The 13,306-nt window shown below is 47.9% G+C and overlaps 4 protein-coding genes and 1 long non-coding RNA gene across 17 annotated transcripts in view; 3 read left to right on the forward strand and 2 right to left on the reverse strand.

Annotated features, from left to right (window-relative positions):
- Positions 1-3,325, forward strand: part of LOC118506803 (protein roadkill) — a 69,106-nt gene extending 65,781 nt beyond the window's left edge. For 4 of the 6 annotated variants that reach the window (XM_036044448.1, XM_036044443.1, XM_036044444.1 and 1 more), the window contains one exon: positions 109-3,325. In XM_036044448.1, coding sequence (XP_035900341.1) covers positions 109-256 — 148 coding nt within the window. In that variant the 3' untranslated portion in view covers positions 257-3,325. The remainder of the gene's footprint in view (positions 1-108) is intronic. The other 2 variants (XM_036044446.1, XM_036044447.1) reach the window with 1 other exon arrangement.
- LOC118506802 (uncharacterized protein DDB_G0271670-like) lies at positions 109-4,614 on the forward strand. Its single transcript, XM_036044441.1, has one exon. It carries the CDS (start codon positions 287-289, stop codon positions 1,634-1,636), a length of 1,350 nt encoding a protein of 449 aa, XP_035900334.1. The 5' UTR covers positions 109-286; the 3' UTR covers positions 1,637-4,614.
- A 1,342-nt stretch (positions 4,615-5,956) lies between these two features.
- LOC118506806 (LIM and senescent cell antigen-like-containing domain protein 1) lies at positions 5,957-11,005 on the reverse strand. 7 transcript variants are annotated; one of them, XM_036044463.1, is made up of 7 exons: positions 10,780-11,005; positions 10,404-10,523; positions 7,915-8,037; positions 7,541-7,846; positions 7,200-7,458; positions 6,975-7,116; positions 5,957-6,894 (listed from the first exon to the last, which is right to left on the reverse strand). In XM_036044463.1, exons 2-7 carry the CDS (start codon positions 10,418-10,420, stop codon positions 6,695-6,697), a joined length of 1,047 nt encoding a protein of 348 aa, XP_035900356.1. In that variant the 5' UTR covers positions 10,421-10,523; positions 10,780-11,005; the 3' UTR covers positions 5,957-6,694. The 7 variants fall into 7 exon arrangements, with proteins under 7 accessions (XP_035900356.1, XP_035900353.1, XP_035900352.1 ...); XM_036044460.1 differs by lacking the exon at positions 10,404-10,523 and adding an exon at positions 8,565-8,959 and having other exon boundaries at positions 10,780-10,999; XM_036044459.1 differs by lacking the exon at positions 10,404-10,523 and adding an exon at positions 8,565-8,962 and having other exon boundaries at positions 10,780-10,999.
- On the forward strand, positions 8,969-10,944 carry LOC118506808. The gene is made up of 2 exons (XR_004905551.1): positions 8,969-10,029; positions 10,133-10,944. It is a non-coding gene; the product is annotated as an uncharacterized LOC118506808 (long non-coding RNA).
- A 165-nt stretch (positions 11,006-11,170) lies between the features above and the next one.
- On the reverse strand, positions 11,171-13,209 carry LOC118506807 (ATPase H(+)-transporting accessory protein 2). 2 transcript variants are annotated; one of them, XM_036044466.1, is made up of 4 exons: positions 13,027-13,209; positions 12,586-12,809; positions 12,007-12,522; positions 11,171-11,935 (listed from the first exon to the last, which is right to left on the reverse strand). In XM_036044466.1, exons 1-4 carry the CDS (start codon positions 13,067-13,069, stop codon positions 11,747-11,749), a joined length of 972 nt encoding a protein of 323 aa, XP_035900359.1. In that variant the 5' UTR covers positions 13,070-13,209; the 3' UTR covers positions 11,171-11,746. The 2 variants fall into 2 exon arrangements, with proteins under 2 accessions (XP_035900359.1, XP_035900358.1); XM_036044465.1 differs by having other exon boundaries at positions 12,007-12,809; positions 13,027-13,187.
- Positions 13,210-13,306: the final 97 nt, after the last annotated feature.

Below are 13,306 nucleotides of genomic sequence, written 5' to 3' on the forward strand. Positions count from 1 at the left end.
TTTGTGGGCTTGTTTGTACTCCTCGGTATTCATGTGTGTGTGTTCTTTTTTTCTTCTCTTTTTTCGCTTTTTTTTTACGATGTGTTTGCCGCTGTGTTGCCTTCTCAGCAGTCATGCGACGGACGTGGTGGAGACGGTCGGCTGGAAGAATATGGTCGCGACCCATCCGCACCTGCTGAACGAAGCGTACCGGGCACTGGCCACGCAACAGATACCACCGATCGGGCCCCCGCGCAAACGGGTGAAGATGAGCTGAAATAAAGCGTTGACATCCGTAAATGCCGTGATGTCAACAACATCGCCTCCATCACCACCGTCGTCATCATCGTCATCTACATCATCAACATCGTCGTCGTTATCATCACCCAGCAGCGCCAACAGCGGCAGCAACAGTACCACGCCAATACTACTATCCCCCCGTTGTTCACCCTCCCAACCAACAGTTGCTCCTCCTCCTCCTCCGTCAGCTGTGTCGACCTTGTCCACGACCCCGTACGGAAGATGTTCGTCGACCACTGCCTCCGCCCCTACTACCGCAACCACCTCTCCGTCTGCTCCGGCACTGGCCGCAGCTCTGCTGCTGACATCACCTTCCGCGTCTTCGAGCCGCGCATCCTCTAGCTCGCCAACGGCGGCTACTACAACCGGTTCGGCATCACTGTTGATCAATCATCTCACGAGCAGCAGCGGCAGCACCAAACAACAGCAGCAGCCATCGTCGACAAAACCCTCGGCTATGCCAGGCGAGGCAGTTGTTGGCAGTAAAAGGGAATTACACCAGCCACCGTTGGTCGTAGTAGCAGCAGCAGCAGCGGCGGCAGGACCTCCTGCACCATGCACCCAAAAGAAGGCAAAACACGCTGGTGTGTCGCCACCAGTAGCCGCCAGCAATCGTAGCCCGACCGGTAGCCAGAAGGTTATATCGCCCATCGTGAACGTGGTGGTTAATGACATTGCTGCCGGTTTGGCCAACGCAGTTGCGGCCGCAGTGGCAGACGCCGTGACGGTTGCTACGATTGGACGGAACCTCAACATGGCCACAGCTGGTGGTGGCGGCGGTACGTCCCGACACAATCACAACAGCACGACGGGAACAGGCGGCAGCAGCAGCAGCACTCTCAACTCTTACTCGCAACTGCGCCAACAGCTCGAAATGGGCACATCGGCAGCGGATGTCCTTGCCGTTACAGCCGGCGGTTGTCCGGCCAAAGGAGGTGTTGGCCCACAGCAGCAGCACAGTCACCTGAAGCAATATCTTAATGCTGGTGGAGCTAGAGGCGGGGTAGGTGGCGCTGGGATAATGCTTACTGCTGGTGGAGGAGGTGCCGGCAACCTGCACCCTGGTGGTGCAGGCCAACAGCAGCAGCAGCAGCAGCAGCATCATCACCACCATCACCATCATCACCATCACGTACATTCGCAGCAGCTGAGACGCCAGCCGATCATGAGTGGCGCCGGGTCGTCCAGTGGTGTTGGTGGTAATAGTGGTGGTGGTGGTGGTGGTGGCGTAGTTGTAGCGACCTCTCACACGGGAGCTATCCATGATAACAGCAGCGGCCGAAACAATGCACGCGCTACTACCACGTCGAACACCATCGATGCCAACACAAATCATCATCACCATCACCGATGGTAGAGCTAGTGTGATGGAGCGAGAGGGCAAGATAGAGAGAGAGAAAAAGAGAGAGGGAGAGGGGGGGGGAAGAGCGCGCTAAAGGATTTTGCGTGTACATGTGTGTGTGTGTGTGCTGCGTTGTGACAGACGGCTTAGTAGTGAAACGCATACATCATCTGCAAAAACAAAGCGATGAGAGAGAAAGAGAGAGAGAGAGAGAGAGAGAGAGAGAGAGAGAGAGAGAGAGAGAGAGAAAGGACACAGCAGCATCCTTTCGATGTTGGTTTTTTTTTTATTGTGACCGCGTTTGTTGTCGGTGTGTGTTCGTGTAGCATGGAGCAGTAGTAGTTGGCATCGTAGTAGTATTTGATAATAGAGGGAAAACACATACACACACACACACACACACACACACGCAGAGCAACAGGTTTGGCAACGAATTTGGCATCTTTCTCTCTCTCTCTCGCTCGCGGACAGCTGGAACACAGCTGGAAGGATTTTTCGTCAGGTGTGTGATTGACCAAAGTAGGCACATTGAACTGGTAATTAGCATGCTTCGATCAAGTAAAGGTCAAAGCAAAGGAGATGGCTGAAGAAGGACTTTTTTCATGCTTACTTGATGTGATTGGTTTAGAATTTAGCTGTCCATTTAAATTGCCACTGTTTTTTTTTGTTTTCTTACTGTTTAGTTGTTTTGCGAATGCTCTCACGTTCTGAGCTGATTCTCATTCCAATTTGCACGACACAACACAACACACACACACACACACACACGTGTAAAATCCTTTCATTTCATCTCGGTACGATCGATCGATCACCCGTGCGTTCCTTCCAGCCAAAAGCGGGGGGGGTGGGGGGTGGTTATCCTTCTAAACCCGACCCCCTCCCTCCCCACCCTGTCTTTCTCGCCTCCCACCCCTCCGCACCCCCCTCTGCTCCTAGCGTTTCGTGGTTGCTGCTGTTTGTGGTGGTAGTGGTGGTGGTGAGCGACAGAAGAGTAACACACACACAGGGACATTTAGTATGCATTATTGCTCCTGCTTTCGTTGTTGTTTTAAATCATTTCAACACCCGGCGGGAGGGTGGGTTTATATTCTATTTTGTCCACCGTTTGTGTCCACCGTCTCCTTTCCTGCCCCTTGATGCGGGGTGCGTGCGCGCGCGAGGTTAAAAATAATTTATGCATTGTGATATTTTTTTTTGTCGTCTGTACACACGTGTTAGCTAATATTAATATAATTAGTAATATTGACAAGTGATGAATAAGTGCGTGCGCGCGTGTGTATGTGTGAGCACACGATTAAAAAGGAAGCGAGCGAGCGAGCGAGAGAGAGAGGGAACAAAGAAGTGCGGGGGGAGTAGTGAAACAAAGCGAGTGTGTGTTGCTTGTTTGAGGTTGATCATAACCATTGACGATGATGATGATGATAAGAAGAAACAGATGCAAGAAAACAAACAAACAAACAAAGAAGATGGTAGAAAGTTTAGATGTTGATGGTTGCACGCGGAATTATCTTGCGGATGTCAAAGCGCAGAGAGCGCGGTTACGGAGGACAAAGAAAAGGATGCGAGAGAGAGAGAGAGAGAGGGAGAGAGAGGGAGTGTGTGAGAGTGAGGGAACAAAAACAAAAAAAAAAAGGATGAGAGAAGAGGCCAAGTGTAATCTATTTTGCTGATAAAGAATAATGCTAATAATAATGATAATAACAATAATACTTGATAATATGAAGAAGGATGACCTGTTTAAAGGTGTAACGTTTCTGAATGTGGGAATATCATGATTTTTTGGTGAAATGATGTGAGTGGTTAGCAGCACACGCGGTGGGGGGGGGGGGAGGGGGGAGGTGTGTCCGTCACTTTCTTTTCCCCCACCCTCTCAAACATCTTCTCCGTGACCACCACCCACTCGTGTCGTGCGTGTGTACGTACTATTTTTGTTTCTTTTTTTGGTAAAACTATTGGAATTTTTGGAATTGTTGCAACATGATGTATGTGTGTGTGTGTGCGCGCTCCGACCGGTTTTAAAAATGCCCTCCCGGCGTGTCATTTAGTCTAGCGGTAGGAAACACTCATCGACATGGACACAGCACAGCGTAAGGATAGTGCAACCTTCCCTTGTTTGATTTTTTTTAATTAGCAATCAATAAAGTTGCTTTTTCTGTTGATGTAGTAGTGTGTGTTTTAACGAGAGGAAACATGTTTTTTTCATACAAAACAAACACTGTGGGATGATGTACCTGTGATGGTTTGCCACAGCTTAGAACACATCCACAACCCGTTGCGAGCTCTGATCTATAGTAGGCCGAGAGCCTACTTGGTTTGGTTGCTACTGCTGCTACTACTACACGATCCTTTTTCCTTTTGTTTGAACTGAAAGTTCAACAGCCCCAGAAAAGAAAGTGAGACAAAGCAACTTCAACAACTCTGGCTCGCTCTCTGTTGCACATTCATTTCTTCCGTGCGTTTTCGTGCTGTGTGCATGCGTGTGTGTGTGTGTGTTGCGGCTCTTTTGATCCTCTTATTATTAATGTTTTCTGTTTTGTTCTCGTTCCGTTTCTTCAATCGGATTCTACCCACTATTATGGATTAACAGTCTTCTCTTTTTTTTGTTTTGGTTTAGAATTTAGTTGCTTTCAGTAGCGCAGCAGCATATAGTATGTAGGTAGTAAGAGGAAGGGGGTTGTTGTTGAGTTGACGTCCTTATCCCCCCCCCCCACATGGAAACGGAAACGAATTAAAAACACGTAAAGGGAGACAAGAAGAAGAAAAAGAAAGGCAACAATAGCAGCAAGAGCATGTGCGAAGCAAAAATAAGTAAGGTAATATGAGTTAAGAGAGAGAGAGAGAGAGAGAGAGAGAAAGAGAGAGGAAATGGAAAACAAACGTTTTTGTTTTGTTCGCTTACGGATTGCAGTTTATCAAGAGAATACACACACACGCGAGCAAGTAATTAAGTGAAAAAGAATACAAAACCCGATATGTGCATATATATATAAATACAAGAAGTAGAAATGATCAAGAAAAGATGTTGAGGGGACGTATGTTTGGGAAGGGAGGGGAGGGGGGTAGAAAGAAATCGAAACATAAAAGGACGCATTTTTCCTCATTTTTTTTGTTTTGTTTTGTTTGGTACATCAATAGCAATTTTCTTTCAACAGCGCCAGCTTCTTCTTCTTCCTTGGCACTACAACCTTGAAAGGTCTCGGCCTGCCATTTCTGGCTCTCTGTGACTTGATTTTACCCGTAGCAAGGCAGTCAAAGCCCTGCGTTCGGGGAGGCGGTCTGGATGGGATTTGAACCCTGGTCCTGGCGTGTGAAGACCGGCGCCGCTGTCGCCTCGGCCACCGGATCGCCCCAAACAGCACCACCACCCACTATATAAACCGGATCCTTTCTTTTTATTTCGCTGTTAATATACGAGTGTGTGTGTGCATTTGTGTACGTAACTAGCCGGAATACGAATCAGGGAATGGGAAGGAAGCGCATCGTTTGGCAAATGTGTTCGGCAATAAGCGACACGGTGTAAAGGAAAAGGAAAGGGACGGGGGACGGGTGGGTTTGATTGAAGGGATGGGATGTCCAACCAGCGGACGAATTCGACACACTCAGTGTCTCCTACATGTGTTTGTGTGTATTTATTTGTGTGTGAACCGTGTGTAGTTCGTCAAGTTGGTATGTTGTTGTCCCGCCAGACATACACCAGAAAGCGCCTGCCGGTCGAAAGCTGGTGTGACCGGGACCGATTTCTATACACACTTTGACAAACCAACAAATATTTTGCATCGAAAGAAAAAACAGGGCTCTATACACAGGCATGGGACGCGGTCAAGGTGAATTGAGAAGCAAGTGAGACGAGGACCCGCTAGTGTTGAAGAACTTGAAACAAAAACAATGTCTTACAAGTTGGGACAACTACAGTAATAAACGAGAGAGCGTAGCAGGTGGTGTGTAGTAGTAAGAGACATACAAACTGGCGGGTGGATAAAAAATAAAATACAAAAAACTAAACCACAAACACACGACACACAAACATAAGCGAAATGCGCGATAATGGTAAATTTAGTACGATGGCTTCATATGTGATTATAAACAATTTAAAACAAAAGAAGATTAAGCAGAGAAAGTGGAAGAAGAAACGAGTAACAAATAAGGTAAGCAGTGGAAGGTGAAGCAGAAGGAGAGCGTAAGAGAAAATGGTAAAAATAAAAATAAATGAGTTGAAACATATGTATCTTTGAGTTTTGTAGGACGAAAGAAAAACCTTTCCTCGGACCTTTCCATACGAGACATTCCTCGTGGAAGGAATCTTTTCTTTCCAATAAACCAGTACAGTGGGTTGGGTTGGAGTTAAAAAGAACGATCGTATTAGTTTATTGCTACATTCTACACGGTACACGAAATACATCAGTTTCCATTGTATGGTGGTTCTTCTCTACAAACACTAATTTTTGTTTCCTTCTTTGTGTGGCTACCCGCTGTGGATCGGTCGTTGTTAGGTTGTATTAATAAAAAAAAGTACAGATAAAGATATGCTCAACCGATGACAGCTGCGCGCGTGCACGTTTGTGTGCGTTTAGTCCTATTCGAGCACCACCAATGGAACAAGATACATATGCAAGAGGAGCGAATGTCACGCAACGTAACATATACAAACACACAAATGACCTGCTTTACTTTGCCCTAACTGACTCAAACTGATGTGCAATCGCATCCGTTAATTATATTATATAGAGAACACTACATAAAAAACATCGTTTGTTATATAAAATAGACTAAGTGCAGAGTGAGAGCAGCAAAGCTATTCCTTCTCTATCGGTTACTATGGTGATAAGGCACCTCGCTTGACTTTGCTTTTCGCATAAAAAATCTTCTAGTCTACTAATATGGGTAGAAGAACACTCGCGTGGTTTCGTTTCACTGTGTTAAACGTGTTAAGAATTGTGTTAGAAAATTGCTTCTGCTTTTCTTGCTTTTGTTAGGAGATTTGTTTTTTTCCCATTGGCACACACACATATTGTTCGTTTCGTCGTAAGTGGAAGAAGCAGCAGGTTTACGGGTTGATCCGTTCCCTGGAGCGCCCTATGGGGCGGGCTTTTTGATCGTATTTTCATGCGAAATACGCAAACGGCGGCGCAACTCGTTCGGGAACCGTTCGTAGCACTTCTTGCAAACCGGTTTCTCGTCGTACTCGAAAAATTTGGACTTTTGGTCAAGCTTCTGGTCGCAAATAGAACAGGAGAAGTGATGAACACACCAGGCCTTGTTCAGGGCAGTGAAAACTGTGCCGGGCAGAGAGAGAGATGTGTTGAGAACGATTTTAGAATAGTAGTTGAAACAGGTGTCCCACCATCACACTTACCATCACCAGCGATGACTTGATTGCACACGAAACACAGATTACCAAACAGCTGATGGTAGTGCGTCTCACAGTAAGCCATGCCACGCTTCTCGTAGTGCCGGTGGCCAAGGAACGGTTTTTCACACTTGGCACACACAAAGTGCTGCAAGGAAAGAATGGCGAACGCGAATTGTTATTAACTAATTGAACTAATTTGTTCAATGCAATATCTAAAACCGTACACACCTCCACATGCCAGTGTTTGCCCAAAGCGGTCACCACCCGTTCCTCGATCGGACGACGACAGGCACCACAAATCGGAATGCCCATACGATCGTGACACCGCAGACAGTACAGCTCGTTCATGTCGTTGGCCGCGTACCCGGTCCGATTCTTTACCTCCCGAGCCGACGAGTCCAGTTCCGCCCCGCAAGCGGTACAGTTGAAGTGATAGCCATGATAAACTTCACCCCGGAAGCGTAATGGTGCATCGTCGATAATGCCACTGAAAATGCGGAACAATCAACACGATAAAAAACCACTTCTCCTCTCCAGGACGGATCGCCCCCATCGATTTCGGCACTTACTGGCACTTGTTGCAAACTAGCTTCCCGAGACCGACCTCCTTCTCCTTCCGGTTGCAATCGTGGCAGAGCGCCCGGTTCTGGTTGCGAATAAAGCCGGAATCGGCCAGCGGAATACTGCACCGCTCGCAGGTGAAACACTGCGGATGCCAGTTCGCTGCCATCGCTTTAATGACGCGTCCGATGACAAAGTTGTTACACTTGTTGCAGCACGGTGCAAACAGGATGTGGAAGTCCTTCTCGCAGTACTTGCGTCCCTCGAACTCGTAGAAGATACCGTCCTGGAACTGCCGGAAGCACTGAGCGCACCTAGAAAGCATGTGCAAGCACACGATTAGAACGGGCTTCCGAGTGTCCGGTCGGGATGAGCTACTCACACAAAACATTGCGTATGCCAGAGCTGTCCGTTCGAGTTGACGATGCGTTCGTGAGGCTCGAAACCTTCGTCGCACCGGGTACAGTGCATCGTACCGAGCGACATGTTGTTGGTGGTCGTTACACTGGAAAAAAGGAGAGCATGCTTTGTAGTGCAGAACTGATGCTTGATGATAGTGGTTTAAGAAGCATTAGGCAGCGTAGTTTTGGAAGCTATTCGGGACAAGGACAAAACAACTGTTAAGGACAAGCACAACAGACTGTACGAAAGACCAAGCGCCTAACAAGCTCCCAGAATGTGGTGTGTTACAGTTACTATAACCCGCTAGAATGTTAACCAGAATTAGGCCAGCATTATTGGTCTTAATACACTTAAAGCCCATCGACGATCCTAAAGCTAAGGAAAAAGATCGAGTCTGCACTCTTACGTCCAACAACGGTCACTTGGAAACATAATTTTGTTCAGCTTTTTTGTAAGTATTTAGACGTCCGCTGTATATTCTACAACAACCAAGCAACCGCTGAGAACGATGCTTCCCGATTACGTGTCGACGCCTGCTTGACGCTATTAAGAACGGATAACAACGACACGATCACAATGCGTAGTATAGCCCCACACCGTATAGTCGTATGTTGGAAGACAACAACTAACCCGCCGGCCGCCACCGTTTGCAGGTTCGATCGTCCAAACTGTTCCCAGGATTCCATCCTTCTGCCCGGCGTTGTCGGTGTTGCCGGCGGTATAACCGGCAGATTCTGATACGTTCCAGGCGACGGTTGTGGCACAGCGCTAGCGTTCCCTGCTGGGCGAGTCACACCGCTATGTGGATTGGTCGGACGTTCGAACGGCACTGCAGGCGGTGGTCGGTACTGTTGGGTAGAACTGCCATCGTACACACTTCTGCCAGCAGCTGCAGTCGTTGAGAATTGAACATTTTTCTGGCCCACTGGGGTGGAGACGGAAAAGGGGGGTAGTCCGCCGGGGGTACCCCCACCACCGCTCGCCATTCTTATCGGTGTCTTGGGTTGCTGATAATAACTCTCCTCCTGCTGGGGGGGATATGGTGGATACGAAACGAAATTGTGCATCGGTGAGTGTGTCGTCGGTGGCTGCCGTGTCGAACCAATGGGCATAGTAAGCCGCGGAGCGGCTGGAGAACGGTTGCCCGAGGTCGTGCCGTCCAGCTCTGGCCTGGGACGTATCGTATCGCCCGCCGATACTGTTACCGTTTGGAGCAAATTCTCCTTCGACGTAGTACGGCGCTTGTAAAGGTTCGAATCTTCCAGGGGCTTTAGTTTAAGTGCACTCATAGCGCCTTTGCTGCGCTCGTTTGCGCTACACTTATCACACACGCTCGCTGTAGCTGCGAAATATGAACGCAGCCAAGCTTCTTTCAAGCTGACGAAGCTAAAAACGGGAAAGTACACCGTTTGCTCGCTGGTAGCAGAGGCACACGAGACGAGCTACTTCTGTGGACAGGTTCCGGTAAGGTACTGACGTTTGACGCCACCCTTACAAGGCGGCGGATCTTTCCTTTCTTCGGCTGTGCCTTCTGCTAGGATTAATAATATCGTGATAAACGTATCGTATCACGTAATGGAACACACAAAACGTCAGCCTCGCTCAGCAGTACTGTAACACCGCCCTTCGAACGTGGATGTGACCAGGTGCTTATCCTGCAAAGCAACGCCAACTACGACTGAAACCGGACACGACGTACTCTGCTGCAGCGCTTTGCAATCACGAAAAACGATGGTCCACTTCGCCAATAAGGATTTACGCGACGATAGCCAGTTTTCCTGGTTCCGTTCGGGTTTCATAAAACGACAACGTGTGTAGCGTACGAACGCAGCAGAAAAAAAGAAAGTACGACGGTGGGCACCGATTTACGCCTTTTAAGGAGAAAACAAGCCGCAGCATCGTCGTCATCAGTGTGTGGCGTCTTCGTACGTCGGTCCAGCAAGCAGGACTTGTTTTGCTTGAACCCCTTTCGAAGAGCATGATCGCTCGCATCGCATCTTCGTAGGGGCTATTCGTTTGTGAGTGTTCCGTGTTCCGCTTAAATTCGGTCCAGTGACTACTAGCTAATTTCATTGCAATGCTGCATTACTTCGAGGTGAGCAACGAACAAAAGATTGTTGTTAAAGTGTTAGATTTGATTTAAAACGAATATTCGGTACAATTGCTGTTTAAAACATATTCCACAAATTTCCCCACAGGCGAGCATACATAATCGTGTGAGTTGCTGTTTAGGCGTGCTCATCGAGCGGATGTTCGGTTAGCTTGCGCAAGTCCACTGCGACGATTGGTCGTCTTGCAAGATAGGGCTGGTGGTGGTCGCATAAGCGCGGTAACCCATCCACCATCTGCCATCTGGTCACAATTGAACTCATGTTACACGGTTGTACTTTGTTAGTTTCGGTCATCAATTGTTTGATGTTGCACCACAACCATCGATCTTAAGAACGATCTAAGCACGCAAACGCTTACCCTGCTACTGGAGCCATGTTCTAAATGTGAGAATACAACGAATCTTCTCCCTTGTAGATCGTTTTCCGTATAAGGAAGCGCACTTTTTGACTGTGATCCAACGGGGTGAAAAATGAAAAGCTACAAAAAAGTGGTAACAAGTTGCACAGAGCACAAATAGGTAGTATCAAATTAACAGTATTCACCGAATAACACTTGAAATAGCAAGCATCTCGTTGTCGAAGAAACCACTAGCACCAAATCGCGAAAACCTTGGAACGGGAGGATGTAGGTAGGCGGGCACACTCATATTCTTGGCCCACATCTCACTGCACGATCGCCGAACTGAACCGTACACCTACCCCGATGAGCTCATAATCGTCATATTTATACACACCTCTTTCGGCACCTGGATGGGTTTGTTGTTTATCCAACGAAACGCCACCCGTTCCACCCAATCAAGCAGCAGCTGCAGTATCGATAAGGCACTCGGTATCGGTTTATAGTTGAGGAAATAAGGCACTATTTGCAGTAAAAGTTAAATAAACAATACAAAAAAACACACACAGCCTGCTCGCTTTTCTTGTTGATTTTCCAAACCCGCCGTTTGACAGCTGTCAAGTTGTGTGCTATAAACAAAGGGGAATCATAGCTTGCTATAATTAAACTAAAACATCCGACAGTATGTAGTTATGGCTAACAGGTCTCCCTTCCCTTGGAGAATTTAAGGGCAAAACGATTATTTGATTTCCCAATACATTCCGCCAAAAATATCCTTCCCAAGTACATCGCTCTGGAATGTTATCCTTATTTATTTTCTACGCCTGACGAACGAAACTCAAATAAACAACAACAAGTGAAAACAAAGGGACATCGCGTATGCATTAGCGCGGTTGGTTGTTGGTAAAATCCACCGACAAGGGCGACGGCAACTCGGGGGGCTCATATCAATCGGGAAAACAAACCAAACAAACGTTTAAGTATCATGGGAGAGGACGTTGTGCGGTGGATGAGCGCAGCTTCGCAGCCAGGACTCTTTCTCTCTCTAGGAAGGAAGATGTTGGGTTTCCTGCATCGTCCCACGGGAACGTCAAATCTGATGGTTGGAGCGTGATGATGGTTGGATGTACGACGAAAAAAGAAGAGTCTTTTAAAATGGGGTAGGTTTGTGTGTGTTTTGCACCCCATACAATTAGGAGCACTAGGGCTCAGCGTTCCAGCACAGCACAGATGGTCTTCACGTTCTAATACTTTCCGAATTGTTAATCAAGTGCACAGAGTAGATCGGGTACGATCGTTTAGCTAACAGCTGGAACGCTTATGGCCTACCGGATATAGGTCGAAGAAGGTGCGGATGAATGGATTTAGTTATCCTTCTTCATTCTGGTCGAGGTCATACGGTAGATGATGGAATCGCGACCCGGATCCATGGTGCCGATCACGATCGAGATGGCGATCAGTGAGAACACTAGCACGACGCTGAACCATAGAATGATGTTGAACATGACTGGGTAGTTGCTGTTGTACTTGGCGGCCAAGTTCATTGGATTGTCCTGCGAAGAAATCGACGAAACATATTTTACGGACATCCGCAGTAAATCCTACCCCTAACGTGACTACTTACATCACCATCATCCTGTTTCGGTTGTACTGCCTGACGCTTCGAACGCACCACCAGCTGACCTTCGCTGGCCGTCACCAGCCCAACGATAACCGCACCATCGAACGCCTTTTCGGACGCCGTTTCGAGACCTGCCAACGCGTTAACGAACAGTTTCTTCGCCTCCTCCAATGCGGGAGAGTTTGGTTCGTGGGCGGCCACCAGTGCTTCGAAGGAAACGCGAACAATGTGCACGGTCGGGATGCGGTCGGTGGATGTGACAAGCAGATCGCTCAGTCCATTCAGGAACGCAATCTGGCGCAAAAAGTCTGAATCGGCTTTGTTCGATTTTGGTTTCAGATGTTGCGGTTTCACTTCCTCATCGTCTGGCTGAACCGTACCGAGCGGGGTGGCAAAGTTATCGGACGATTCCTTCAGGTCCACCTCGAAGCTGACACCCTGGTGATCGGCCGATTTTTGGATTAGCTCGCTCAGTGCAACGGATCCGGTATTACCGTCCAATTGATAGCTCTTGGCACCCTGCAAAAAAAAGGGGGGATGGTGCATAAGCCACTCTCGTACCGATGCGTCATGAGCACATACCTCCACTGTAACGGATTCAAGTCCCTCGGCAACAACCACAACCGCTCCGTTGGCAGTGTTGAACGGATCCTTGATTATCATACCGTCCCATTCTGTCGGTAGGCTCACGGAGTAGCCCAGGGCAGCTCCGAACACTTCCGGCAGCGCTTCCGAATCCAACCGGCTGTTTCCACTGAATTCCACCGCTTTTGGCGCATATAGCACGGATAGTTGATCACAGTTTGCTGAAAAGGGTAGAAAACTAATTAGAATTGGGCGTTCTTTCTTCTCTTCTGCACAACGAAAAGGATTATCACATCTAGCAGGCAGGGCCTTCGGACTTTCATGCTGTGTAATGTTTATGCTTTTGCCTTTAAAACATTCGCCCCCACCAAGCTTTGGCCAGCGATGTGAATAGCGCGCATGCTTTATTTACGCTATTTTGTACGTTAAAACACTTACCAGCCGCAATCAGCGCAAATAGAAGGGAAATCGCCCGCAACATCTTGCCGTCCAGTGAAGTTATCTGCCCTCCGAATTTGCACTTGTGATCATATGACGTTATTGTGTTAGGTAGAAAATTGATTTTTGTTCCATTCCCACTGCGTTCCTCACGTGACACTTTGCGCAGGGTTGCGTTGACTCGCACTATTCAGATGTCATTCCACACTGCTCGAACGTACCGGTGAAAAAACCACGTACCGCGATATTGGTTCGAGCACGAATTTATGAATTCAAATCA

This window comes from Anopheles stephensi, chromosome 2 (genome assembly GCF_013141755.1).
Source record: "Anopheles stephensi strain Indian chromosome 2, UCI_ANSTEP_V1.0, whole genome shotgun sequence".
NCBI classification, from domain to species: Eukaryota; Metazoa; Arthropoda; class Insecta; order Diptera; family Culicidae; genus Anopheles; species Anopheles stephensi.

Coding starts and splice junctions, on each gene's coding strand:
- LOC118506806 (XM_036044460.1), bottom strand. CDS start 8,920: ATGGCGAGCGGTGGTGGGGGTACCCCCGGCGGACTACCCCCCTTTTCC. Junction 7,847..7,914: donor TGGCATACGCAATGTTTTGT/GTGAGTAGCTCA, acceptor CATGCTTTCTAG/GTGCGCTCAGTGCTTCCGGC. Junction 6,895..6,974: donor TCAAGTCATCGCTGGTGATG/GTAAGTGTGATG, acceptor TGCCCGGCACAG/TTTTCACTGCCCTGAACAAG.
- LOC118506807 (XM_036044465.1), bottom strand. CDS start 13,069: ATGTTGCGGGCGATTTCCCTTCTATTTGCGCTGATTGCGGCTG. Junction 12,810..13,026: donor ATTTGCGCTGATTGCGGCTG/GTAAGTGTTTTA, acceptor TACCCTTTTCAG/CAAACTGTGATCAACTATCC. Junction 11,936..12,006: donor CGAAACAGGATGATGGTGAT/GTAAGTAGTCAC, acceptor ATTTCTTCGCAG/GACAATCCAATGAACTTGGC.
- LOC118506802 (XM_036044441.1), top strand. CDS start 287: ATGTCAACAACATCGCCTCCATCACCACCGTCGTCATCATCGTCATCT.